General features: G+C 52.7%; 2 protein-coding genes across 2 annotated transcripts in view; both read left to right on the top strand.

Moving 5' to 3' along the window:
* PCBP3 (poly(rC) binding protein 3) overlaps window positions 1–2206 on the top strand; it is a 95387-nt gene extending 93181 nt beyond the window's left edge. Inside the window, exon 15 of the mRNA XM_067298486.1 lies at window positions 2111–2206. Within this exon, the coding sequence (XP_067154587.1) occupies window positions 2111–2136 (26 nt within the window). The 3' untranslated portion in view covers window positions 2137–2206. The remainder of the gene's footprint in view (window positions 1–2110) is intronic.
* A 16653-nt stretch (window positions 2207–18859) lies between these two features.
* Window positions 18860–27206, top strand: part of COL6A1 (collagen type VI alpha 1 chain) — a 31019-nt gene continuing 22672 nt past the window's right edge. Inside the window, exons 1-14 of the mRNA XM_013939829.2 lie at window positions 18860–19043; window positions 19923–20052; window positions 22251–22451; window positions 22754–22913; window positions 23244–23366; window positions 23464–23484; window positions 23768–23788; window positions 23896–23940; window positions 24338–24391; window positions 25733–25777; window positions 25881–25907; window positions 26367–26393; window positions 26495–26539; window positions 26796–26849. Coding sequence (XP_013795283.2) covers window positions 18935–19043; window positions 19923–20052; window positions 22251–22451; window positions 22754–22913; window positions 23244–23366; window positions 23464–23484; window positions 23768–23788; window positions 23896–23940; window positions 24338–24391; window positions 25733–25777; window positions 25881–25907; window positions 26367–26393; window positions 26495–26539; window positions 26796–26849 — 1062 coding nt within the window. The 5' untranslated portion in view covers window positions 18860–18934. The remainder of the gene's footprint in view (window positions 19044–19922; window positions 20053–22250; window positions 22452–22753; window positions 22914–23243; window positions 23367–23463; window positions 23485–23767; window positions 23789–23895; window positions 23941–24337; window positions 24392–25732; window positions 25778–25880; window positions 25908–26366; window positions 26394–26494; window positions 26540–26795; window positions 26850–27206) is intronic.

A 27206-nucleotide genomic window follows, 5' to 3' on the forward strand; every position in this document is an offset into this window, starting at 1 on the left:
GGGCTTTGACCTTCAGATGAGACACTGAGGGGGCCAGGCTGCTCCCAGGGCAGTGCTGGCATCGCAGCATTGCGATGGCAGGCCATTAAGCAGCCAGCATCCCAGCTAAGCACAAAGAGTCCTGACCAAGTGGGGTGACCCCAAGCGCTTTTCAACACTCCCCCAAAGAGTGAGATGGAGGGCTGGAGTAACACAAGCCCCAAATTTGGGATTGCATCCATTGCTTAGGGTCAAACTGAAACAGAAATCCAGCAGGATTTTCATTGTAAAGGAGAAAAAGGAGACAGTTTCATTTGGCATTCACCTGTGAGTTTTCATTCAGTTGTTTTTTGGTGAGATTGCTGCGTCCTTGCAATCTCTTTCTTCTGGGGAAGAGCTCCCATCCACACATGCCCATGCTCCTTGGAGGCTGTGGCCAAACATGCCATAAACCAGCTGAGCAATGCCATCATCTGAGGTTACTGTTGCAGGCAGTACTGTCCTTGCCTGTGGGGCGTTTCTGCATGTTACTAAGCACAGAGCCATGCTCCAAAATGTCTTAGGAGAGTGCCACAGAGGAATGGTGCACTGCTGGCAACTTCCTGAAAAGCCAGTTAAAAACGCAAATCTTGCATCTAAGAGAAACTTCCATTTGTGTTTAAAACAAATTTTGAGTTGCACACTTGCAACAAGCAGTTCCTTGGCAGGTAGCCGGAGGGCACATGGGGCTGGATCTTCCTTACTCAGTGGGGCTGCTTCCAGCCCTGCCTTGCAGGGGAGACAGGGGACGAGGCAGCCACTTGCAGAAAGGTGTGAGTTGTTCTGACTTTGCTCTCCACCAGACCTGTGCACCTGGGATGCTTGACTGATGGGGCCAGCAGCGACAGCTCTCTTTTTCTGCTGTCCTCGCAGCACTGCGTTTGCAGGGCACAGGGAGGGAGGCATGCAGGGGTGATGCTCAGTCCAGAGACAGCCACACTGTGTGGTGTGGAATGGTGTGATGTGAGAAAGGTGACCCAGAGTGAAGGATGGGGAGCATGACCTGCCCAGGGGACCCCTGCTTGCCCCATCACTGCTGCCTGCCCTTCCCAGGCTGTCCCCAGAGGGCTGAGAGTTGGGACCAACCCCATCCCTCAGCTGCACCGCTGCTTCCCCTGCTCCTGTAGGCAGGCCAAGGTGGACGGGCAGCTACCCAGCCTGCAAATCCCCTCCCTGCCACCTCTCTACCCACACCAGCATGTGCTAACAATACATTTTCCTGCATAAAGCCTGTGCCATTTGTGCTTTTGGATGGCTCTGCCAGGACTCCCAAAGAGCCACTTTCAGTGCCCAGGTAGAGCCCACAGCCCATATCTGCACCACAGTCGGCCACACAATCACCCTGAAACGAAGGACCCATGCCAGTCCTTCACAGGAAAAAAGCTGGAAGCTTTCCATCCCTTCATCCAGACTTCTTCCCTCTGCCACTTTTTGTCCCTTTCTTCTTCCCAACCAGCCCAGTAGTTGCCATACCCCAAGGTTCATCCACCCATCCATCCCTCTCCCCACCTCTGTCTTGGGAGGATGCTGGGAAGGTCTCCATGAAGATTGCAGTACTTTCTCTGGCAAGGCTATTCCTGCATCCAGGAGTGTCCTGGAAGAGCAGCATCCCCATGATCTTTGCCTCCATCCACCCTCCAGACACAGGAGCGATGCAGGCAGTGTAGGACTATTTGGTACTTGTGGTCTTGGGGTCCAACCAGCTCTCAGCCTCTCTGCAGGGCAGTGGTACACTGCGTGAGTACCTTGGAAGCCTGGCACGCTTGAGCAAATTCATAATATATGTTAGGGTGTGAGCTTCACCAGAAAAAGGAATTTTTTGCTGGTGTCACTGGGTTGTCGGGCTGTCAGTGAAGAGTGCAGCCTTGTGACTGTTAGCCCAGGCTTGGCCAACGGGCACAGATGTCTTAAGCATCACATTGGAGCATTTCAGAAGCAATGGGGGAGTTGCTCAGAGCATGGTGGGGGGCCTTGAAACAGCCTTGTGTGATTGCAGAGCCCAAGGCATGGCTGGGGACAGATCTGGGAGGAGGAGGCCTCTGTTTGGGAGCCTCAGCTGAGCCCTGACCATTTTCATTGATTGACTTCCCAGTTCTCTGGATCCAGAGCCCCATGTGAGAAACACCTTCACTGCATAACTGGAGCGTCACAGCAAACGTGACACCGGGGGCTTACACTGGAGCTGCCCCTGAAGACACTGCCAGCTTCTTGCTAGCTTCTCCCTCACCACGGTCATACTGTCGCACCCTCGCATGGCTGAACTGGAAGCACAAAACCGCCCTGCCTGTAGATGCATGGACTTGCGCTTCACTAGGAGGTCCCTGGCGTGTCTTCTCCCTCAGCAATGGCTTGGAGGACCAGCAGGGACCAGAGAGCTTGAGCAGCAGTTTGGAAGAGGATGGGAGCTTGCAACCAGCTTGCATAGCATGTGGCTGCTTGCGATCCAACAGTACCTGCTTTTGCAAATGAGCATTTCCCTGTCTCTTCTCTTTGTGTTTCTTTTTCGCTTTAGTCTCCTGCCAACATGGCTCAAACTTAGTGCTTCTTCTCCCCCTGGTGACATGTATTTGCTTATGCCCCCAGCCTACACGTCAGTCTTCTCTAGCACTGTGCTCCCGTAGGCGATCAAGCCTTATCCTGTAGCTCGTGGCTTATTTGTGCAAATGCAATAAAGCTCTCGCTATTTAAGGCCCTCTGCCCAGCTAGCGGGAGAAGGCCGGGATGAGAACTGCCACCTCCCTCTGCTCTCCAGGCAGAGAGGGGCTGGCCTGGGTCCCCAGCAGCTGCAAACGCTGCTCTGTTGCCCCACAGGCATGGCTGCGACCACAGCAGCCGGCAGCGGGATGTGCGATTCCGGTGTCGAGCAGCAAGTCTGCGGGAAGGACTCTGCAGGGCGGCCCCGCTCTCGAGCCCGCTGCTGCAGGAGCTCCCTGTCTTTCTGCACCCATCTCCCCAGAAGGGTTAACGCAGCAACTCGGCCCACGCAGTCCTTGAAGTAAACTGTAACCTAGAGGCAGCCGGCTGGAAAAAGCGCCTCAGATTCCTGGCTCTGCTCGGCATCAGGAAACGATCACGCACAGGAGCAGAGCTGCCAGAAGGGGAAGGGGAGCTGGATGGGGGGAGTAGTGCAAAGAAAATCCAGAGCTTTCCCAAAAGGCATCCAGGCGGCAAAGCCCGGGATTCATTATCCGTCAGGAGACATGTTTATAGCAAATGTGAGTCACTGCTGGGCCCCCGGAAGGGAGCAGCCCATGGCGGGGGCTGCAGGCCGGCCGGGGACAGGCAATTCAGCTGGGGGGACATGCTGCCTGGCCAGCCTCATACAATGGCTCCTCTCAAGTCAGTCTGCCCCGGGCTGTCCTGCACCACGTGCCAGGCCTGGAGCTTGGCGGGGACCCGCGGTGCTATTTCAGGCTGCACTGCAGCATGCATTTTCCCCAGGAGACTTGGTTTCTCACTTGAGAAATGATGCCGTAGCACTACCCCTCCCCACCACACTACTTGCCCCAATTCACCGTGACACAGCTATGCACTTCTGTGCTCCTGTCACGTCACGACGGCTGCCAGACCCCCACGCTCACCTAACCCCTGTGCTTGGATAAAGCTTTCAACCCAGGGGCTCCCCCAGAGGTAGCAGCGCCCGTGGCTGAATGGGGTCCTGTGCAGAGCATCATCCAATGATTAGCAGAAACAGAGCTGCCTGGCTAAACGTGCTGCTTTGCGTTTGGCCCAGATGCATGTGGGGTTTCTAACCCCACCCTGTCTGGCACAGGGGCTGAAATGCAGCAAGGCGGCCAGGAAATCCAGTACTGCCCTCCCAGTCTCAGTGGACCTTGGTCTGATGGGGAAATGAAGGTAAAATGCCCATTCCAACATTTTTCTCCATTTGGAAGGGCAAGCTGTGTTTTCCAGGGTGCACGTTACCCCTACTCTCCTTTGGCTCTGCAAAAGGTTTATGGTTATGGGCCCATGAACAAGCCTTCTGTATTTCAGCAGTTTGCTGAGCTTTAGTTTTGCTACAGGAGCCCACTTTTTATCCATGCTAAACTCTCTTTGCAGGGAGCGCTGGCTCTGACTTGGCATGGGTGCTGGCACTTGCCCCAAGTACCCCTGGTGAAGCTCTGCTGCAGGACCCCTGCTTGGGGGTGACCTTGGCCATGCTAACCCAGGCTGCATTCACCCCATTCGTTGTGGGGTGCCCAGGGCCCCATGGCCTGGCACACCAGTCCTCTGCAGAGCTGTCAGCCTGCAGCACAGCCGGGGGAAGTCTTGGTTTGGCTCCTGTCTGCCTGGCTTTCACGTGGGCTAATGGGTAAGTATTAGCCGCTAGCCACAAGCAGGAGTACATCCACACTATGTTTCAGCCACTATGGTTAGGTTGAAGTTACAGCAGGGACCACCTCTCCTCTGTCGCCTGTCCTGCACATCTGCTGGGTGGTCCTGAAGCAAACTGCCTGCTCAGGAACAGGCCATTACCCTGTGAGCTAGCCTGCAACGAGCTGGCTCTGCTGGCCACGCTCCAGGCAGACAAGCATTAAGTTATGAGCATACACACAGGCTCGGCATCTGGCCGGAGAGCTACTCCCCATCTGCATGGAGAGCTGTTTTGGGCTGGGGTGGACCATGAGCCTGCTCAGCCCTCCCTGCCACGTCTCCTGCCCAGTCCTGGTACCTTCGCACAGGGCTGGAGGATGACGTACATGGACTGAATGTGAAAACTGCTGTCAGTTGGTAACAGCTCCTGTGATTTATCAGCATCTGTAACGCCAGCAGCCAGACAGGCTCAGTGCCTGGCAAGGGCTATCCATACAACTACTTGCAGCATGCAGCTCCAGGCCTGGACCCCCACTTTTTGCGAGAAAACAGGCTCTCTGGGTTTCTCCTGCCCCAGCAGCTGACTGCATGGCCCTGCTCTGACTTAGAGATGAGACTTATTGCCCCCTCCTCCCACCGGTATCTTGGAGCAGCAGCACTGTGTGAGCAGTCCCGCAAAAAGCAGTACATGTTGCTGTCTGAGCCCGATGCTTGTGAGGACCTGGGCCAGGCTGGCTCCGGCATGTCTCTGACCCTCGGAGCACTCCTTCCCCACTTCGCTGCAAGTCACAGGGCATCTGCAAGCACTTTGCATGGCTGCAGTCCTAGATATGCCCTTGCACAGCAGCTGGAAACAGTGATAAGGCTCCCTACAAAGACAGCTGATGGGCAGGGAACAGCATCTAGTTCGGAACCAGCATTGCACCTGGAGTTGTGAGAGCAAGCACCTGAGGCTCAGCCCATGTCAGCATATAGGGCAGGGCTGCTGGGGAATAGTGCTATTTAAGAAGGGAGGCAGCCCTAAATATCCCACCCTGTCAGCCCACAGGTGCCTGCCACCCACCTGCAGGGTCTGAATCCCTGCCCAGGCCTGGGGGAAGAGGGATTTTAACCAGCAGTTCTCTTCACCTGGTTGCACTAGCTTTTCTTTCAGGGTTTCTGTGGGACTGCAGGCCCTGGATGGGTGCCCACCCTGCAGGTAGGGTGGCCACTGAAGTGCAGAGCACCCATGTTCCTGGTTAGTCTGAGACTCAGTGGCTTGTGAAAGCATTGAGAGGAGGCAGGGGGGTGTCCTTGCTCCACCCAGCCATCTGCTGTAGGTCAGTTTGCTGCAGTGTTTGGTTGCTTCTTCCTGAGAAGTTTAAAAAGAGGGTGAGTGTTTGGAGATTAGGAACAGCCTGTTTACCTTTAAGAGCTCCTATAAAAGAGCAGTGAAGGAAAGATGTTTATCTTTGTGTCCTGTTGGGATTTTCCTTGCTGCAGACTGTGCCTGTGGCCTCTTGTCTGTCTGCTGTGTGCCTCTGAGGAGGGTCTGGCTCTGTCTCCTCTATCGCCCCTGTTTGTGTAGTGGAAGGCTGAGATTTGGTTCCCCCCCCCCCCCCCCGGCTTAATCTTCTCTTCTCTGGACTGAAGATGTGCAGCCTCTCCTCATATGCCACGTGTTCCGGCCCTTGACCATCTTGGTGGCCCATCATTTTTTTAATAGAAGGCTTTTTCAAGTGTTTCTGCTAACTTGCAGTGGAGTTGTTTAGCCATCCCCCCATATTTGGCATGTCCTGGAGCCCTCCCCGATGGAGTTGCAGTGCTTATATGACACTGTTCCTCTTCTAGCAGCGACAAAGCATCGCCTGTTTGTAGGGCTGCAGGCAAGGACGCTGCCGAACCAAGAGCTGTTCCCCAGCCAAAGAGCAGGGCTGAGCTAAGCACGAGCGCTGGGAGCACAGCCCTGGCGTGGTGGTGACGTGTGGCTCATAGCACTGGGAGGAAGCCAAGCAAGGAGGGCCAGGGGGACCTGAGGGCAGAACTGTAGCTGCAGCAGGGGTTGTGATCAGCAAGGACAACGCAAGCTGCTCTTCTGCAGCAAGCCCTGCTCTGGGAGGGGTCTGCCAGAGATGGGCTGAACCTATGGGCTAACGCTACTGCTGCTCCTTGGGGGTCTCCCTCAAGCACCAGCCGTCCTGTTTGTTTCTCCTCCAGCTCAGCATTCTTGCTGCTGTCTTGGTCAGAGCTAAATGCTAAGCAGGGGGGAGAAGAGGGTAGATAACTGTTTTGCTATCCCAAAACCTGAGTGTTTTACATCTGCTCTTCATTGCCTGTGAAAGAGCCAAGGACAGTGCTTGGCATCCCTCAGAGTGGGTAGGGAAGCTGTCCTTGCCAGAAAGGGTAGCTAACTTGTTTTACACTTCTAGAAAAAGGCTGCAGGCTGGATCTGCTCCTGCTGTAACAAGAGCTCAGCTGCAAATATTGTTGCATCCTACAAATGCTCTTGAAGAGCAAAACCACCCAATAAACTGTGATGTCTGTTGTAGTGGTATAAATGAGTATAAATGAACCATATTGACGAGGCTGGTCCTAGAAACAGTCTGGGGCTGGGCTGACAGGGACCTCACAAAGTTGGCGGATGCATGCAAACTGCTGGCCTGGGGGTGGATTAACTCCCCGCAACAGGGCAAAAAAGGGACATGCTGGCTTTGTGCAGCACCATAATGTGAAACCAGCCAGGTTAAATTACCTGGAGGACATTCAAGCAGGCAAGACCTCCATGCTTCCCAGGGGTTTGGGGCTTGCTGTAGATGCAAAAGGAAAGTGAAACTGTGTTTAGGAGAACAGGGGGTATATGAGGTTAGGCAGGAAGGAGAGCATGGATGCTCCTGTGGCTCTGTGGCAGAAGACGAGCCTTATCTGTGGTGCAGCAAGGCTGAAGGATTTGCACTGCGTGGGAGGCTAAGAGCTGGAAGGTGTATAGTATGGTGATGTGCTAAGCATTTTGAAAAACATGACAAATCAATTGAGAGGTGAATGGTGAAAGCAAAAGACCGAAACTGAACAGACATTGGGAGTTTTGCCATGTGACTTTGGCAGAGGATGAGGAATACTGCCAGCACTGTGCCTCCTCCTTACACCCTGGGGCTTGCTGACCTTCATGGGACCAGTCCCAGGGCTGACCCAGGAGGCCATCAGAGTGGTAGTATGCGGGAAAACTGAGATGTAGGGCTGAAAAAACTGGCCTGGGAAACATGTGAGACTTTCTCAGAGCAGAGATTGCTCAAGGGGGGAATGCCCATGAACAGCTGGAAGCTGCAGGGTTGCTGTGGATTGCAGATGAGGATAGGAGCAAAGGTTTTGGCTGTGTGTGCATGAGCTCTGCTGGTTGTAGGCACTTTCTTGGACAAAGAGAGGATCAATACCCTGTGCCTGGCTTCACGCTGGGCTTCCTGCAGCTCAGCTCATCTCCTAGGTCTGCATTCTCCATGGGCAGAGCAAAGCCCAGTGTGTTGCCATGTGGTAACATGCTGCTGAACATCTGCAGATGTGGGGAGGGAGTTTAGAAATAGCACCATAATCTGCATCTAGATTGCAGGAGAAACCTGACTTTTTAACCTGGATAACTCAGCTCTTTGCAGTTTGGTGACACATGCTGGTCCAGGTTTGCAAATTAAGGAGTGGCAGGAGCCTTGGACCATCCCAGCCTCCTGGTATGTGATGTGGTGACTGCCTGGCAGTCAGTAGTAGGTGTTTCCAGTCCTTCCAGCTGGAGGCAAAACCATTTTGCTGTTCCTAGAGTGCCTGGTGCCTCCTTCCCAAGAAAGGTGTGCCTGGCCCAGCAAACGCTCTCTGCTGTCTGGGAATTGCCCAAGCAATATGTTTTACTGCTGAAAAATGGAAAATCTTCTCCATCCAACTGCTCTAGGGGTTAGCGTATGTTTTTCCAACCAGTTTTCTTACTGTGCCTGCTGGATATCCTCCACAAGAGGCCACATGGGAGAACACCCAGGCTTAACGGCTTCATTATGGCATGGAGGAAACAGCAAGTGCTTTCTTCCAAGTCCCAGTGATGGTGGCACTGAGGCTTATGCTGGCATTTCCTGGGCACCCCAACCTGCCAGTGGATGGTCACAGGGAGGAAAGGCTTCTGTTGACACAGCAGGGTCCAACTGGAGGGAAAAAAAAAATTACCTGCTGAGTGTTTGGCTATGAATTAATGAGTAATGACTCTGAAACATTGACACTTCCTGTAATTTTCTTTCCCATCTTTATCAGAAAACCAAAAATCCCCCTCCTCTTTTTTTTTCCCCCTCTCCAAAAATAGAACACTAGAGATTTTGCCAATCTTTTCCTGTTTTGGTCAGTTTTTATTCCCAAACCAGGATATTTCTGACCCTTTAAAAAAAAAGCAAGCTGTACTCTGAGATGTTTTCATTTTCTGAATTAAAAGTATACATTTTCCCTGAAAATTTGTTGTCATGAAAATTAGTTTTGCTTTATTTGCCTTCAGATCTCCATGGTGGGGCAGGAGGAAGATTGTGAGACTCCATCTCTGTGTGAGTGTGGAAAGGCCCTTCCTGGTAGGTTGAATGAGTTGCGTCCTGATGTCTCACAACACCCATCTGGTAGTGATTTCTCTGGGAAAGGGGTTTTCTCCCTGGCCCACAGATCATCAAGGGTCATCTGTGGTGACCCTGACGCAAGGACTGACTCAAACTCTAAGTTATTCTGTCTTCCGGTTGATATTTTTATTCTTCAGTCTGCCCTAAGGCTAAGAAGCCACAGTCATGGTGCAAGGCTTGATTCTGCTGGCCAGCATGCAAACCCGGAGTGAAAATGCTCTGCTATTTATCTGATATGTCCATTTGCGTCAATGAACTGGAGGAGTGCCTGGGGACTCATTGCTCAGCAAGCGCTTGCTCACCCATGATGGAGAAGCCCAGCTGCCTGGAAATGTGCATCCAAGCACCATTACGATGAGTGGCTGCTCACCTGGTGTGTATATGGGCTCCATGAGCATCAGAGCTAAACCAGGGCAGACTTCCTCCCTTGCAGCAAGAGGGAGAGTTGTGCTGATCCCTTGGGCTGAGGACAGGGCTCATGTAGTTTTTGACTTTTTTCCAGCCTCTGGTTAGGCTGGAAGTACTGCCAAGTCATCCTTCCTTGTGATGCTTTGGCATTACTGCTTTTGTCACTGGCCAGAATCAGGACAATGTAATAAGGAGAAAGAATTCATCAGTGTGCTCAACTCTAAGGGAAGGTTGGGTTGGATCTCAGTAAAGGAGCAGGCAGATGGTGGGGTTTTTTTTTCTTTCTTTCCCAAACTTTCCTGCTTGGTGACTGGTTGGTTCAGGCTGCAGCAGCTAGCTCATGGGCCTGTTCAGCCCTTGGTGCCAGCTGCAGAAGCGAGTGCTCAGAGCAGGGGTTTGCTGGCCTAGGCTCCTGGGAGGGAGCAGAGGTGGAGTCTCTCCATGTATTCACATCTGAATCTGGGATTTGGGCCCCTGTAAGCATCTGAACCAAAACCCCAAACCAGAACCTGAGATCCCGAAGTGGCATTACTAGAGTTGTGAAGGCTGCAATCCCGGGTCACTGCCTTGATGAAGCAGAGCAAGTTCATTTAAGACATTTTAAAACGCCAAAGGAAAGGAAAAGAGCAGCTTTCTGGATGTTTGGCAAGAGAGGCAAATGCTGGCTGTGATGCCCAAAGAGATTCGTCTCTGCCTAGCACCACTTGCTTTTCCAAGGGCAGCTGTACCATTTGACCCCTGTGAGACTTCAGCTCCTGCTCCCGGAGGTGTTGCCTGAGGCTCAGATCCTCTCTCAGCCTTTTGCATCCACAGGGAAGGAAGGCCTTTCTGAGAGCACCTGCGGGAGTGTTGTGGGCTTGGGTCCGACTATCCTTGCTGGGCTCCCAGGGGTTGGCTCTACTGGGGAGAAGACATGCCCTGGGCTGGGAGGAGAGGCGCAGGCTCCATCCCGAGTGGCTCCGGAGAACGCCTATCTCAGCTGCTCCTGTGCAGATGATGCCTGTATACTGCCTGTATGAACACTCGTTCCTCCTTCCTAACTTCTCTGCAGCAGAGCCCAGAGGTGGGGAATAGTCAGTGGAGGGAGATTTCAGGGCAGCAGTGCTCTCCCTCCTTCCGCTTGCCGGGGATGCAGTGGCAGGGGTCTGTGCAGTGGGATGGAGTGAATGAGCAGCAGTGGAAGGTCTCGCCCAGGGGTGAGGGGATGTTTTTGGCACAACCTTAGCAAGCCTGGAAGCGGAAGAGCGCTCGCAGCAGAGATGGGCACCATCTCCTGCTTCTCATCAACAGAGATGGCTGATGACTCCCTGAGGAAAGGTTGGGCTGAGTATGGGACAGGGCTTCGCAGCTTGCTGCTGGAGGGGATGGATCCAGCCTTTTGAAGATGTCCTCAAGTGACACAGTAGAGTGTGGACCTAAAGGCAGAGCCTGGCACTGGCCGCTGTGGGCAAGCTGCAGGGCAGGCGGCTCTGGGAATGGCATGCGGCTGTACCTGTGACACAGCAGGACATGTGCAGCAGAAGAGGTGGCTGGAGAAAGGGGCCAGAAAGTGTTATCTCCTCTCCACAAGCTGCAATGCTGCCTTTAAAATCTCCCTTCTCACTTGAGCTCTTCTTTTCTAAGAAAGTAAGCCAAGCTTTCCCACAGACTCAGACAGCTATTAAAGAAATATTATTACCAGATGGTTTGTTTTTCCATAGAACTAGAGGCCAGTGTGAGGTAACGGGGAAAAAAATTAACCCGTCCCAAACCAACGACACATGCAGGGGCTACCGCCATGCCTTGCCCTACCTCTTGCTCTGCTCCGGTATGCAATGGGTCTGCAAAGCGGGGCCGCCCTCGTGGCTGCCGCAGGAGGGGAACGGCTCCGCCAGTACTGGGATGTACACACCACGCGCTGGCCTGGCAGGGGGCAGGTGAGGTGGCTGGAAATCCCCCAGCCAAGGCAAACACCCCCCAACACCTCTGAGCCCTTGAACTCGCTGCAGTTGCGCGGGGCGGCTCGTCGCGTCTTTGAAAGCCTTTGAAGGCGGTCGCTCATTGGAGCAAGTCTCCCTTGTTTCTCTGGCGAAGGTGAACGTTCACTTTTTGGGGATTATAGCGCATGTGAAAAAGGGGGGGGGGGAGACACTGGGGCTCTCGGAGCTGCTTCAGCCTGAATTTTGAAGGCAGCCTGTAGAGGCAAACTGTGTGCTACTCGGTGCCATCAGCCTCTAGCGGGAGCTGAAAATTTTCTTCGCAAGCTACACTGAAAAAGAGGGAGGGGAGGGAAAAGTCCTTCTGGGCCTACTCGAACCAATTTAGTACAAGAGAAACCCAGCTGGCAAACTGAGAAGTGGGGAAGTTCACGTTAGGTCAGATGAGCCAGTGATTCAAACAGACGGGAAGCGCCGCGTTCTGGCTGTCCTGTCTTTTACAAGATTTATAAGACCGTTAGGAGAAGAAAAACTGTAAAGGTGCCATTTAAAGTAAAAATGTCAAGGTATTCAGAAGATGCTGAATGGTGTGGTTTGGCTTTTCTCCTATGCCTGTGGCTGCCAGAGCAGATGACATGATGAGCGTGAGACCCTTTTCCAGTGCACCCGTGCTGCTGCATCTGCTTTATGGCCTGCAGTACAAAGCTTGCAGGCCTGCTTTGCTGGAAGTAATACCTATATGTGCTGCAAGAACCTCTTCTTACAAACTACACCCCTTTGAGGGCTCTGCATCCCACCTGGAGATGTCACCAGCTGCATAGCTGGAGGCACTGGTGCTCTCCTTGCTACATTCCTGCTTGGAGGGATTTCTCCACTGCCTTCTCCTGCAAAGATCCACTGTGGGAAGTTAAATTATCATGTGTGGAAACACCACAAACCACACTCTTTTCAGTGGAGTTTGTGGTTGGCCCAGCACTCGGCTTGGACCACGGCTGTTCCCACCGCGTGGGACTGTAGCACAGAGACAGGGCGGTGAGGCAGAAAGAAATGTCAACACGGACCCTGCTGACTCATGGACAAGCTGGCTTGTGTCTTCTTGCAACTTCAGGGGCTGGGGTCGTAGAGCCAGCCCGGGGGTGAATAGCCTGTGGTCACCCCATGGTAATCAGAGCACAGCAAAGTCTTTTCTAGCATACGCCTCCATCATCCCAAAAACTTAGTAAGTCTTGGGTATTTATGTCCCCAGGAAATGGAGGAATGTGATTCAGCCAGTTTGGAGGACTGGACATTGGTGTTTGTTTCGTGTGGTTGCAACCAGGGAAATTTCAGTTACTTCTTAATTCTAGTCTCTCCCAGGGATGTGTAATGGGATGAAGCTGCCCCAGCTACAGAACATGGAGCTGGAAACCTGGCACTCTGCCATTCCCCACTTTTTAAATGAACCATTGGGCTATGAGTATACCAGTGGGTTTGGTCCTGGCTTTTCCCTGGGGAATTCATTTCAATTCGTTTCCTTATTTCTTTTGGAAAGAACATTTTCCATTTCAAAATTGACTTGATTAAGGGGAAGAAAAAGTTGCATGAAAGAGTTAATATCGGAAAAATGGAGCAAACTGATTCTTTTCTCAGTTGCTAAACAAGGCAAAAAAATTCTGTCCCAATTGCTTTTATTTATTTATTTATTTATTTATTTATTTTTGCCCCAGTTCGGTCAGGAATTGGACTAAAAGTATCTTACTTGCTAGCTCTGCTCCCACTGTGTGAAATGGCTCTATGGGACTGTGACTGGCAGCCCAAAGCCCAGCTGGCTTCCACTCTGGCTAGAGAGCATTTGCCCATTGGGGCAAACAGGAGGGCTTCCCTTTGCCCTCCTGTACCACGTTTTGGTAGGAGGCTGACTCCAAGGAGGTACATGCAGAGGGGAACCCCAGTGTGGGGTTCATCATGAAGATAACCAAGGAGGGGGGCCCTCTTTGCAACCATGGCAGGGTTTGGCATGTGCTGGCTATACCTGGCACAGAAGAGGACTGTGAGGGATGGTGTGGAGGAGGCAGGGCAAAAGGCTGGGGTACCAGGTGTAGTGAGTTTGGCCAAGTGTGAGGGTTCAGCTGCCCTGGCATCTTCCAGAGAAAGGAGATGTTCTTCGCAGGCACATGTCCTTAGATTTCAGAACATGACAGCATAGTGTTAGGCCGAATGATTGCAACATGCTATTGGGTCAGCCTCCAAACTCCTAGCAAAGGGCTGGCTAGGTATCAGCTGAATTTCTGCAAAATTAGCCTGTACTTTTCCAAGGAAACAGCAGCTTAATGCCTTGGGGATGCTGTCAGCTGTTAGCCCTGATTTAGCACTGTAGACCTGGAAAAGGCAAAAAAATTCTCTTGAAACTCTATGTGAATCCAAGATTACAGTCCTATTAGATATCACAGAAAACACAGCTGGGATGTTATGCCCAGTAACAGCCCTCCAGACCTCTAGGGTTAACGGCAAAGGCACCAGGCAGGGAATCACTCTCCAGGGTTTCCTCTGGCAGCCCAGGCACTGCACGCTGCCCAGGGGGACCCTGCCTTGCCCAGCTCCCCGCACCGTTTGCAGGCTTGCAGCGCTGCTGGCTCCTCACAGCAACACGCTGATGGCGCTGTCGGCCTGCGCTGCGGGGCGCAGGGGAGTGGGTGCAGCTGGGCCTGATGGGCTGCAGCTGTGCAGGGCCATATACGGCCAGGAGACGCCTTGCACAAGCCATACCATTATCATTAAGTGTTTACTGGCGCTGCTGACTTGCTTCCAGCTCACAAACCTCTGCAGTGCAACCAGACAGTTTTTAAGATGGATGCACTTTCCCCTCCCCTCTTTGGGGCAGGGGAAAAAGACCTGTAACACCAGCAGGGCTGAGTTGTTCTGCTGCTGCGAGTAATTTCTCAGGAGGAAAGGAGAGAGGAAGAGAAGGAGTAAAGAGGAAATTTCATTGATTTGCAGAATGCCAGGCTGCCTCTGCTGACCTGATAAATATGGCTCCCTTCCCAAAGTGCCCTTTCCTGTGAGCCTCTGGCTGGTTTTTAAAAGCCCAGGTGAGCTTCCCCCGCACTATCCCCAAGGAAGTGTGTTAGCTGTAGCACAAGGAGAGAAGTCCTGTACATCAGATTCAGCCCCTGGAAAAGGGCATGGGGCCCCCTGGAAGGGGCATGGGCAGGGAGTCCCACATCCTGCAGTGGTTATGCCCCACTCTTGTGCTTCTCCCATGCAGTCAGGTTCCCCTGAACTGTCACACAGCAGGAATTTGCCCCCAGACATGCTGGATCACCGGGAGACCATCTTCAGTGAGGTTTGAGCTTAAAAATTTACCTGTCAGTGTCCTCATCTCCTGATGCCACCAGCATGGCTCTGCAAAACGCCCCCCATCTCTGGGAGCCTTGTTGGCTTTATAGACTGATCAGGTTTGCACTGATATTAAAGCTTTGAGGCTGGGAAAAATCCTTTATTTGAAACAACAAAAAAACTGTCTCTTCTGGGGCTGGGTAGTGGTGGTCTTGTTATGTTTTTGTCTCACGCTATGGGGACCCACCTTTGTGCTGCCTAGCCTCCAAGAGGGAGCCTTGTTGAGCTTCCTACCTCTCATCCGAAGCACACAGGAGCCCGAGGCTCTCTGTAGCCTGTACTTGCAGATCTCCTCCCCTTCCCCAAGGAAGGAGAGGGTCTGTGGGATATCTATTCCCACCACGGGGATTCTCCCTCTAGTCCATCCCTCATGAAATCAGAGAGAACCGAGTGAAATGCTGCTGCTGTCCGACTCAGAGGGCCAGGCCCAAAAGGCATGTTGTTTCCTCCCAGCTTTGCACTGCAGCTTGGAGAAGCTGCAGGGATGAAGCCACAGGGACTCCCCGGCAGTGCTCCTGCCCCTCCTTGAGACCACCAGCTTCTCCTCTTTCCTTTGCTTTAACTTCAGTTTCTAGAGAGGCACCTAAATTGCTCTGTTCATGTTTTCCAGAAGGGATTTGTCATGAAAGTGCCTGTTGTGCTGGTGGGTTATTAGATTTCATTTTAGCATAGTCTGTGTTTTCTTCCACTGATTTTCAATTTTGTTGTTTATTCAAATAGACATTATCTGATGGATCTGCCTCAATCGTTTGTGGACAGGCTCCTCCACTAATGTAATTTTAAATCAGTGGAGGTACAGCTTTTTTTTTTTTTTTTTAATGCTAACAAGATCTCAGCTTGAGACTTCTTCCCACATCCAACAATGTTTTTTTCTGAATCCCTTGTACAAGGAGGTTGTCATTTTTGTGCATGAAAGCTGGACAAGCTGCTACATTTTTGTGGTGGGCTGCTGGTGGTTAGGAATGGTGGGAGCTGGAAGAGGAGAAGGAAGGGAAAGAGAGTTGGGTGATGCTCTAGGAGGAGAATTTGGGACTAGATAAAGATGACTTCCAGGGGAATGATGCAATCCCAAAGTGGATCTCCACATGAATTTAAAGAGTTGTAGTCACAATGCTGCGGAGAGTAAATAAATTATTCTGCACTGTGGAGAAGGGTGATTGTTCCCTGCTGGTGTGACAAGTGTGGGTGGACTCAGGTCATGCCCATAAGAGAAGAAATGGTCACAACTGTGAATTATATGAGGTGGGGTTGTGGCACCCATTGGAAAATCAGATTAAAGACCACACCTACATTGCAAAGTCTTCCCTTAAATGAGATATTTGAAGAACCCACTTACTTTGTTCTGGAGTTGATGCCTGTGAGGACATTTACAGCTAGCAGTAACGTCGTGCAGAGAGAAAACACTGCTCTGCCTTGGAGCTCCCTCAGCAAGAACCCCTAGAGCCGTCCCAGTGGCTGCTCATGGACGACATGCACAGATGATCAGCCCTAGAGCAGGGCAGCCTGGCCCAAAGGCAAAATAAGCTGAACTGTTGTAGGTAAGGATGTCCTGGCAGATGCAAAGGCCAAGACATTCCCAGCTTAGGTCCCTAACAGAGGACATCACTCCCTCTTGCTCTGCATCACTGTGGTCCCAGAGTATCTCTGGAGAGACCCTGCAGCATGGCGCAGGGTCGTCAGCCCTTACTGATCATTAGCTGTGACTGCAGAAGGAGGTGATGTCTGGGGACCCAGCCTTACTGCGTGTGAAAGAAAGGGGCTTAAGAGTTTATCCTTTTCCCCATTCTTTCTTGGGTTTCCACCCCTTCTTTGTGACCCTGGCACTCAAATTTTTCCCCAGGACAGTTAATGGGTGCCTATGCTGTGACTAGAAACAAGCACAGGGAAAAAGGACTATTTTGAATAATCTGAAAGACAAAGTGGAAGGTCATTTCCAGTGTGTGTGGAAACTCTTCTTTGAAAGGCTGTGCAAAAACCTGGGGTGGAAAAGTATTGCACAAATACATAAGCAGGAGCATAAATATGGACAAAGCTGAGAAGCAATGGAAGAGAGGCTGCTTTCCCTTAGCTAGGTAGCCATGAAAGTGCTATTCAAACCACAATGCATTGGCTGAAAAGTGAAGTAGGAGAATACTGGCAGAAAATGAGTTTTACAGTTGCTTCCTGCAAGTGTGTGTCCTGCAGACCTAGTCCTGAGCATTAGGCTTGCCTGCAAGGATCACTGCTCCCTTAGGGTGACACTGGTGGCAACTAGGTGCCCTGAATGTTCCCGCAAAGCAGCAAGGAGCTTCCCTCAGCTCTCACTGTAGCCATAGCAGAAGGCAGCTTCTGACATCCATGCCTGAGATTATTGTGGGGTTACCTTCCATGGATGAGGTGGTGAGGCCTGCCTTGGGTCTGCCCCATCAGCACCAGAGACAGACCGAGTGGCTGTGGAGAGCCAGCCTCCCTGGTGTCACCAGCAAGGAATATGATGACAGTAGTTTGTCTTTCCACAAAGTTCCTATATTCCTTAACTCCTCTTGGCAGATCTCTTCTTGCCTTTTTGCAACTAATATACCTAAATCATTTGTACTGGCTGGGTCATGCTGTTGCCTCTTTTGCTCTTCAGAATGGTCCTGGTCCTCTGCGTGTCCATGAGATGCTCTGCCAGGCTCAAATTAAGCCCCTCCGTCTGGTTTTCGTTTCAGTTTCCAAAGGAAAGGTATGTGCTAGGCCTGAACAAACTGTGAATTTGCTATTTAATAACAGCCTTTGGCGTCCTCTTGTACTGTGGAGGGCTGCAAGTGCCGTGTGGAAGCAGGCTACAGCCATGGCTGTAGCACAGTCAGCCCCCAGGGGTTTCATCTCTCTTCTCTGCTGGCAATCAATGCTCCCACTGTAACTGAGTGGTTTGACAACACCTGCTTCTGGAGTTGGTGCCTATGTGATAACAACTAAAGGGGCAGGAGACAAGTCAGAGTTAAGCAGCATGGGACTTGTCTCCTGGCTCTGCACACTCAACATCTCCTTCCCGGCGTGGATCATCACCCTGCTGTTACGAGTAGGGTTTTATACAGGGTCTTCAGGGTCCCTTCTGCTCAGAGACAGCCACTGGGGCATCCTGGTCCAAGATCATCCTGCTTCTGGCCTGCCAGGCCTGTCCCATGAGAGGGGCAGGCATCATCACCTTTGCAAATCGGGTTTCCAGCAGCGGCCTTGGATAGTGGATGGTCTGCAAGGCCTCATCCTGTCTGCAAGGGCTGTGGAGTCACCTCCACGCTGTTGTGTGCCCTCAGGCTCTCCTACTGCGTGGCCAACACTGTCACACAGGAGAAAACAGCGTGGGAGGGCACCTATCTCCAAGCCTACCTACAGGTTTTGGGCTTCAACTTCTGCCTCCTGGTCTTGACAGCTCTGCTCCCCTGTCCCTGCTCCGGCTCCTATTCCCTGTCCATGTTGCAGGGAGTAGGTTAGGGATCGGGGGGTTCTCTCACAATCTGTGGGGGTCTTTGCTGATTTTTTTTTGGCTTGCTCCTCAGGTTCCTGACAGAGTAAAAACCATCAAAGCCTGGGAGGAAGGTGCTTCTCCAGAAATAAGCCTGGTACCTCTGCAGCACTCCCTCCAAGGTGGTCATGGGACAGCTCCAGGTCTGCGCTGAGGCAGGGGCCCCTGGGTTAACAGGACAAAGATGGGTCATCTTCCAAGCCAGCTGCTGCCTCTCCTCCTGCTGTCCCTCACTTTCCCAGACCAGAAGCCCATTCTCCTGCTGGCAGCCAGCCAGTAGCCCTGGGCAGCAAGAGTGGGGAATTTGCATCCTTCACGAGGTGCCCTGAGCTCTCTCCCAGCTCCATCTTGCATCGCTGGCCACGTGCAGACCAGGCTGGTCCCAAAAGGTGTTTCCGGTGAGCGACATGCAGGGGTTTCCTTCATTAGGTTTTGCTAAGCTTGCAGCACTCCCACTTTCTCCATAAGGAGATCTCTGTCTCCAGGGCATCAGCGACTCGGGTGCCGATGCAGAACCCAGGGGTGCTGTTGCAGGTACAGTGACATCTGGAAAAAGGATAACAAAAAATGCCTCATTCGTTTCTGACTAACAGCTGACAGCCCTGATCCCTCCCTCCGTCCTCAGACTGAAAAAATCTCCTCCTCACCCTAACCCTCCTGCCTGCTCTTCCTTCCACAGAAACCAAGGAGAAGGCAATAAAAATATCTTCAGCAATTCCTTCCTCTGGATTGTGGCCTCTCTTGGCTAATAGTTTCTCCTTCCCTTCTTTTTCTTGAATCCAGCTAGATGGTAATCTGAAGCAAGCAAAATGAGGCTGCAAAACTTTTTATTCACTTTGCTACTTCAAGCCTGTTTCCTGAAGGGAGGCTTGTGGGCTCAACGCACAGAAATCACCAGCCGGGTCGCAAATGCTCAAGGTAAGCCTGGGCCACCTTCCAGGGTGTTTTACCTCTCACATCTACCCTGAGATTAGCTGCCATTTCGCTCTCTGCACGGCTGAGCTGACGCCTCAGCTGCTTTTTGCTGTTGCAGCTTTGTCAGGAAGTTTTGGAGAAGAGTTGTATTTCCAGTGCAAGGCAATGCATGTTTAAGAAGTGTTTTCAAGATGTGTCCACCTATCTTTAATGTTTTTTTCTGGTTCTCTTTGGTTCTGTCTTATCAGGTGTGTTATTACTGGGGCTGGGACGCAGGAGGGGAGGATGACAGACAGCTGGTATCAGTTTAGCTTTCTGAAAGAGTTTGATTTTGACACTGACTGCTAAGTTCTGTTTTTACTTTTGCTCTCCTTTGCAATGATATTTGTGCCAAGATGTTTTAGAAAATCATTAATTTCTCATTGTGTTAATTGCTATTATGTATTGTTTTCTTTTCAAGTTGTTGCTGTAGCTGCACATTGTTTTAAATAGTAACTAATGTTGGTCTTTGTGAGACATCCTTTGAATGTAAAGGGAAAAAAATACATAGGAAGCTGCTAAATGCAACAAACCAGTATTTTCTGAATATATACTCAGATGCAATTCAGTTTATCCTCAATGACAAGACAGAAATGCTATGAGAGAGCAAGCTCAGCTATACATGTATGTCTGCATGTCCTCACATGGGATTATTATTTGAAAGCAGTCCACTTAGGGCAAAGCCTCTGAGCTTAGTAGGAAGGGGGCTGGATTGCAGATGTGCTTTGGCGAGTGCGTGCCAACAGCATGGAGAGCCCCACACAGCTTGGGCCAGAGGGTGCACCAGGCAGTCGGTGCAGGAGGGATGCCTTGCGACTCCTCTGTCTCTGTGCTTGTTCCCAGACTGCCCTGTGGACCTGTTTTTCGTCCTGGATACCTCAGAAAGCGTCGCCTTAAGGGTGAAGCCCTTTGGGGACCTAGTCACGCAAGTGAAAGATTTCACCAACCGGTTCATTGATAAGTTAACAGACAGGTAACTCTTTTGCTGTTTTGCCTGGGCCGATCTAGGGCTCCCTGTGCATGCTCTGCAAGGCAGATGTGGAACAAAGTACTCAGAGGGGTCTGTAGCAGCCCAGAAATGACGCTTTCCTGCCCATCAACCCAGCACCATCCCCAGCCTGCTGAGGTCACAACCATTCTGCACACTAGTGGGTCAGCCTGCATAGGCTTGACCCTTTCTTTTCTGTGCTGAATATATCTGGCTGGGTTTAGACCCTGATTTTGCTATGGCTGTGAGAGACAAGCATGGGGAAGGGCCTTGGGTTTAGTGGGATGCTGAGGGCGCTGCGCGTGCCCGTCCATGGCGGGGATGGGAGGAAAGCAGGGCTGCTGAGGGGATGTGTGGGAGCATCTCCTCCCTTTCCTCCCTGCGCCCGCCCTTTTTCTGCTCCAGCTGCACTGAAGGCGGCAGTGTGCCTTAAGCAATGCTGCCTGTGACCGCCCCTGGGAAAGCAAGGGCTTCCTTGGAGCAACAGAAACAGCTCCCTGAGCCCACTGCCTTTGGCTGGCCTTGCTTTCCAGGTGGTTATGTTATGGGGCTAAAGCAATCCTGCTCCCCATCAGGCAGGTAGGGGATGAGGAGGTGAATAATCCCAGAGCTGTGCAAGGTAACCAGACAGGGGTGCAGGCCTTGAGGCAGGCATGGGGTGATCCTGCTTTGAGACGGAGAAAATCTGGATGGGAATCATCTTTCCCCATATGTCGGTGTTTGCCCTGGAAGCATCTCTGTTGCTGTTCCCAGGACGTATTAGGGTCCCTGGAGAGAAGCAGGGGCCTCTAGGACTGGTTTGCCTGGCTGATTTTGCATGTCACCCCTCCCCTGGCAGCATCCTTGCAGCAGGGAGCTCTGTGCTGAGACCTGACCCAGCAGCCTGGCAGCTCCCTTCACTGAACGCTGTTTTGTGAGCCTCTCCAGGCAGCAGGAAAGGTGTGCTGGTGCCCAAATGTGCATCTGGGAGGATGTCCTGGTGCTGCAAGAACTGGAGGGGGAAAAGGCCCCCTCCTCAGGATGGATGAGAGACAATCAGCATTTCGCCTGCCCTTTGTGTAGGCAGAAGGACTATGGTACAAGGCATCAAGTGACCAGGAGCCTCGTGCTTGGAAATAATCTGCCAGGCCTCCATCATCGCAGCTTGTCTCTTTCAAATGCCTCCATGCCTACCCTGCTGCTCTTTACCTCCTCCAGAGAAGTCACCCTGCCATCCACCATGATGCACACGGTGCTGCCAGGCATCTGAAGTGTGCATGGTGCAGATAGCACGAGGTGCCAGCAAGGCACCTGGTGGTGGCAAACAGTCAGGAGAGTGGAGGGGAGATCAGTGGGTGATACTCATAAGGTTTGGGGAAAAGGTGCTGCCATGTAGAGAGAAGATGATTTTGGAGGAGTGAGGGGACTGCATCCAGGCACCATGGGGGGCTGTGCAGCCCCATCAATTTGGGACTGGTCCCAGCCTCCCAACATCCTGAAAAGACCCTTTTTTAGGCACTAGGTAAGACCCCAGGCCAAGGCATATGGAAGTAGCAGTGCCTCTGTCCTGTACACCCATACCCACGTACTCACAGGCGCAGACTCCCTTGGCACTACGAAGCAAACCCAGATCAGCATGTAGAGGAGAACTTCAATGCACCTGCTCATCCCTCTCTGAGTGTGAGCATCTTTCAGAGGGAGACATCCCACTTTGGTTTTAATGCGTCCAGGAATGGAAAATTCATTACAGCCCTGGGTATGCTGTTTCAGTGGTTACCTGCCTTGCACATATATACCTTATTATCTGGCTGAAAGTCTCCTGCTCAGTTCCAGCCACTGCAGTTTGGTATCTCTTTGGGGAGCCTCTCTGCCAAAGTGTCTGACCCTTGTGGGTGGCCACCATCTGTAGTCCACCTCTCCACCTACTCTGGACAAGCTAACCAGCTCTCACAGCCGGAATTTGCACCTAAAGCATATCCCAGCCCTCTCAGATTGTACTGTCCCATGCTTGCTGAAGCACAAGGCTGTGACTTGCAGGAAAGCAGTGAGCCCTTGCAAGGTCGTGTTATACTTAGCAGAGGATTTGCATTTTGCGTTGCGAGCTGGCACAAGTGAAGCAGAGCCAGAGGTGTGTGGCAGGGCACAGGCAAGGTCAGGGGATGTCCAGATGTACTGAAAGCTTATATCCTTGTCTGTCTATGCAGGTACTACCGCTGTGACCGAAGCTTGGTGTGGAATGCAGGGGCGCTGCATTACAGTGATGAGGTTGTGCTCATTAAGAGCCTCACCTCAATGCCCAGCGGCAGGAATGAACTGAAGAACCGGGTGTCAGCTGTGAACTACATCGGGAAGGGCACATACACCGACTGTGCCATAAAGCGAGGCATTGAGGAGCTGCTCATTGGGTAAGGCAGCAGGCTGCCTTGGTGCCATGGCTGGCACGCCAGGGGAGATGGATGGGGTAATGCGGGCAGCAGCCTTGTGATGAATGGAGGTTAGGAGCTCTCGGAGAGGACTGCTCTGTGCACCAGGCAGAGCTGTCCGCACATGGGAGGAGGAGGTCATGTAGACTAAACAGATGCCAGGGTGGCAGATTGCTAGTGCTCCAGCTTGGCAGGGATGAGGGTAATTTGGTATGCTGCTCAGGGTGAGTGTCTAGAGGTGCCCAAGCTGCCTCTCTCCAGCTAAGTGTGCTAAACCCTTACAGTGGCTCCCATCACAAGGAGAATAAATACCTGATCGTGGTGACTGATGGACACCCCTTGGAAGGGTACAAGGAGCCCTGCGGAGGCCTGGATGATGCTGCCAATGAAGCCAAACATCTGGGAATCAAAGTCTTCTCTGTTGCCATTTCTCCCAACCATCTGGTACGGACCATGCGGGCAGGATGCTCCCCACAGCGCTTACGTGGTGGATGTCCCAGGTGGTCCCACAAGACCACCAGCACAGTAGCACTCGGTGCAAAGGAGAGGCTGAATGCCCCAAGCATAGCAGCCATGTTCGGTGATGAAGGGTCACACAGCACAGCTGGCTAGCAGGGCCCTGGCGCTCAAGGAAGGCCGCAGTCTGGGGAGGTGCCAAGGGGTGGAGGGAGAGTGCAGCTCTCCAGGGTGTCCTATGGACACCCAGCCCTGATGCATCCCCCAGGAAGCTCCCATATGGGTGCCCGCAGGTCTCACTCTGCCTCTCCACCCCAGGATCAGCGGCTCAACATCATTGCCACGGATCATACCTACCGTCGCAACTTCACTGCCACCAGCCTGATGCCGACCCGGGAGCTTGATGTGGAGGAAACCATAAACACTATCATCAATATGATTGTAAGCATTGCCTGCCCCCATCCCCTCTGCGGCCTGCCCCCTTCCTGGGCTTGCCTCTCCCTCACAAACCCCTTCTCTCTCTCTTTTTGTCTTGCAGAAAGATAATGTGGAGCAAGTGGTGAGTGTCCCCCAGACACAGTGGGAACCCCACTCCCTCATGCCAGGCACCATCCTTGGTGCCTGAGCCCATCCTCTGCCCTGGCATGGAGAGGCAGCGCCTCCCTGGCCCTTGTGCAAGTTGCCCCGGGCTGTTCAGGGGCTCCATGGTATTGCCCTGCCCTGCAGGCAGCCCCTTCTGGGCCCCCTTGCCAGCCTGAGTGGCTCCTCCCCAGAGTGGAGTGCAGCCTGTCCCTGGTGCTTCCCAGTGCTTCTAATGCTGTTTTATCCTTCTCTCCGGACAGTGCTGCTCCTTTGAGTGCCAGGTGAGTTGGGCTTTTGAGGCCCTCCATTCCCTCTCCTTGTGTCCCCCCATTCCAGGCTGTGCCTCTGCCCCTGATCTAATCCATGCTTCTCTCCTGCCCTCTTGCAGCCTCCCAGAGGGCTCCCTGGACCTCCTGGCGACCCAGGCAATGAGGTGAGGGAATAGCCGCAAGCCACAGCCGTTCTGCTGGGGAACTTGGGCAGTAGGGCTGGGTTCATCAGAGGTTGCTCCAAAACCGGACAGGACCCCATGCCCTTCCCTGATTTCAGCCTCCCTGAGCATGGGGAAGAGGATGGTTCTCCTTCACAGCCAGCCACCCGGCAGCTTTCCAGTGAGTCCATGGTGGGGTACGGGACCTAAGTGCCCTGTCACTGCACCCCAGTGATGTGGATGAGGATCCACTCTGCACTTCCATGTGGCCTGCCCACCCTCTCCTTCCCGTATGCATGGAGCACTGATGCTAGGACCATCTCTCCCTACCTCTGCCCAATAGATCATCATTTTATCCCCAAGGGTGATGAGCTAACATTTTTTCTGTCCTGTGTTTCAGGGAGAAAGAGGCAAGCCAGGTCTTCCCGGCCAGAAAGGAGATGCTGGAGATCCAGTAAGTAAAGGATTGGCCTTGATGACTCTGTTCAAGTGCTGCAGGAAACGTTATCTTCTGACCACCCTGCCTTTTGGCTGGAGCTCGCCAGTGTATCCTCAACATCTGAGCAACAGTGCAATGGGACAGGATGGGTGCCCAGATGGGGGCTGTGGCAGGATCTGCCAGCCTACACCCAGCACCTTGCATGGCCAAGGTGGCCCTCAGACACCCTCACCCCAGCTTTGCACCTCCCATCACCCTCACTGCTCCCTGTGGAATGCCAGCCCTTGCCTCTGTGTCACTCCATTTCCATGGGGCGCTTGGTGGGATTGCAAGGCAGCCCTCTCCAGGGATGAGAGGGGTGATGTTGAGCCATCTCCGCTCCAAGCTTGCGGCCACCCCACTGACTGGAGGCTCCCAGCCCCCTCTTCTCCCTGGTGGGCAGTGGTGTGGGCAGAGAAGGGCAGTCCAGGCTGGGCCCAGCAGGCCGACCTGCTTCTCCATCGCTACAAGGCTTCCTTGTTCCTCACCCAAAATAGCCACTCTTTCTGGAGGGCACTTCTGTGACTCATGTATGCCGGCACGAGGATGTATTCTGGGCTCCCTTTCGTGTCTTCTGACACTACAAGCACAGCAGTGTTACAGGGAAGCCTTTGGTAAATAATAAGCTAACAGTATGAGGAAAATTTTTCTTTCCTCCGCCCTTTTTTACTAGGTACATTTATTTTGGGAGGTGCATTTCTCCTGTACACGTAAGTGCAGTTAGTCAGTGTGTGTGTTCCCAATTTGGAAACCCCATGACATGTACGCATGTTTTTTCTTCCCAAGGGTTTTCTGACCTCCACTTCAATCTGAGATGATGTGTCCCAAGCTCATAGTTTCCCTCACCCTGAGGAAGGGCTAGGTTATCAGGCTGGGAGGGACAGGAGATGAACACAGGTCCCTTCTGCCACCCACAGTAATCCTGTGCTCCCAGCCTCCTATGGGATGGAGGTGGGAGTAAGTGGGGGGTCATGGCTGGAGTCCAACCCAGCAGCAGCTTGCACCAAGACGCCCTCGTGCACCTCTGGCTGGAATAATAAACTTGACCTAGTTCTCCACTGTGTTTTCAGCTAAAATAAGAGCTGCCACCATGGCGATGTAGGTGTTACATGATGGATAAGAAGCGCAGCCCAACAGGATGGTCTTATTGAGAGGCACTGCAGAACCACATTTCAAAAGTTGGCTGCGTGCGCATGTTAAAAACCGGGGGTCAGTCCCAGACCGAGAGACTGGAGGAACCTGCCCCCATAGTGATGGGTGCTTGTGCCCAGCTGCTGCTGGTATCTCCCCTTTTAACACTGTATTTCTGTCCTCCAGGGCAGGCCAGGGGACATGGGACCTGTTGGCTACCAAGGAATGAAGGTACTTGATGCTTTGGGCCATGGGCACAGTTTCTAGATAAGCCACAGGCTCTGTGGTACAATTGTTTTCATTCTTCCCTTTTTCTCTCTTCTTTCATCTCTAGGGTGACAAAGGAAGTCGAGGAGAAAAGGTGAGGGTGGCAAGGATGTGCTGAGGGGCTCTCCATGACACCCTGCCCACTTAGCCCAGCCTGCCCTACCACACCAGGAGCAGCCCTGGGGCTGGCCTGCCCTGTGCAGCTGGATGGCATACAGGTCTGGTACACGTCTGCACATGCATGCACACACGTTCCTCCTGCCCAGCCCGGCCACTGCACCCTGGTCCTCCTCCTGGCATCAGTTGTGCCAGGGGAGAGGGGGGGTCTGACAGGGGCAGCCGATGCAGCCCCAGGGAGTCTGTCCGTGCACTGCGAGGTGCAGGCAACCACTGCGCAACAAGCATGGCCTGGCAGAAGGGGAGAGACCAGTGGCATTCAGGAACTCTGTGAAATCCTGCCCCCTCCGACTGAGCTGGCATGGGGACAGCAGTGCAGCAGAAGGATGAATCTGCTCTGCGTAGGGGCCTGACCTCTCTCTCCTTCCCTTCACAGGGCTCAAGAGGAGCCAAGGGAGCCAAGGTTAGCTTCTGCTTTTGTACCATTTATTCTTTCGCATTGATGCTTGGAGGGGAAAGGGCCTTTGGAAATCACTTCTTCACGGTGTCTTGTCTCCATTTCAGGGTGAGAAGGGCAGACGTGGAATTGACGGCATCGATGGCATGAAGGTAAATCTCTCCTCTGGGGCACCTTGCTTAACCTGAAGACCCTGGATTTTGCCCAGACACCCCTCTAAAACCATTGTGGTGTCCTGGAACCAAAGCCCATGCCACACACAGTGCAGTGGGGCTCCCTCCCTGTGAGGCCATCCATCTACCAGCCAGAGACTGGGCTGGGATCACCCCTCTCAGGGCACTGAGACCTGTGGACAGGGGCTTCCCACAGGCACTGCTCATGGAGATGCTCACTTTATCTTTCTAACAGGGTGAAGCAGGATACCCTGGATTACCTGGCTGCAAAGGCTCACCGGGATTTGATGTACGTACTCCCTGGGTTCGACTTTCATTCAAATGAATGAGCGCAGCCCACTAGAAAGGCTAGATGGGCCTATTCTTATGGCACACAATAGGGGGGGAGCACCACAGGAAGGGAGCTGTGGCCAGGGAACAGCTAATTGCCATGCTTGGAAATATGCCTATACACATGCATCCCAGGCACAGCATCTCTGAGGACTCACCAGAGCAGGCTTCCTTGTCCTTGCTATGAAGTTTTCCCCCTGTTTTGCATTGTGCTGCCCAGGAAGCCATGTGCTGGGCAAGTATTTGGCTGGAGGGCATTCAGGGCAGGGGACTTGGTTAACAGAGCTCAGGGTGGAATAGGCAAGCCCAAGCTTAA

This window comes from Apteryx mantelli, chromosome 6 (assembly GCF_036417845.1).
Source record: "Apteryx mantelli isolate bAptMan1 chromosome 6, bAptMan1.hap1, whole genome shotgun sequence".
Classification (NCBI taxonomy): domain Eukaryota; kingdom Metazoa; phylum Chordata; class Aves; order Apterygiformes; family Apterygidae; genus Apteryx; species Apteryx mantelli.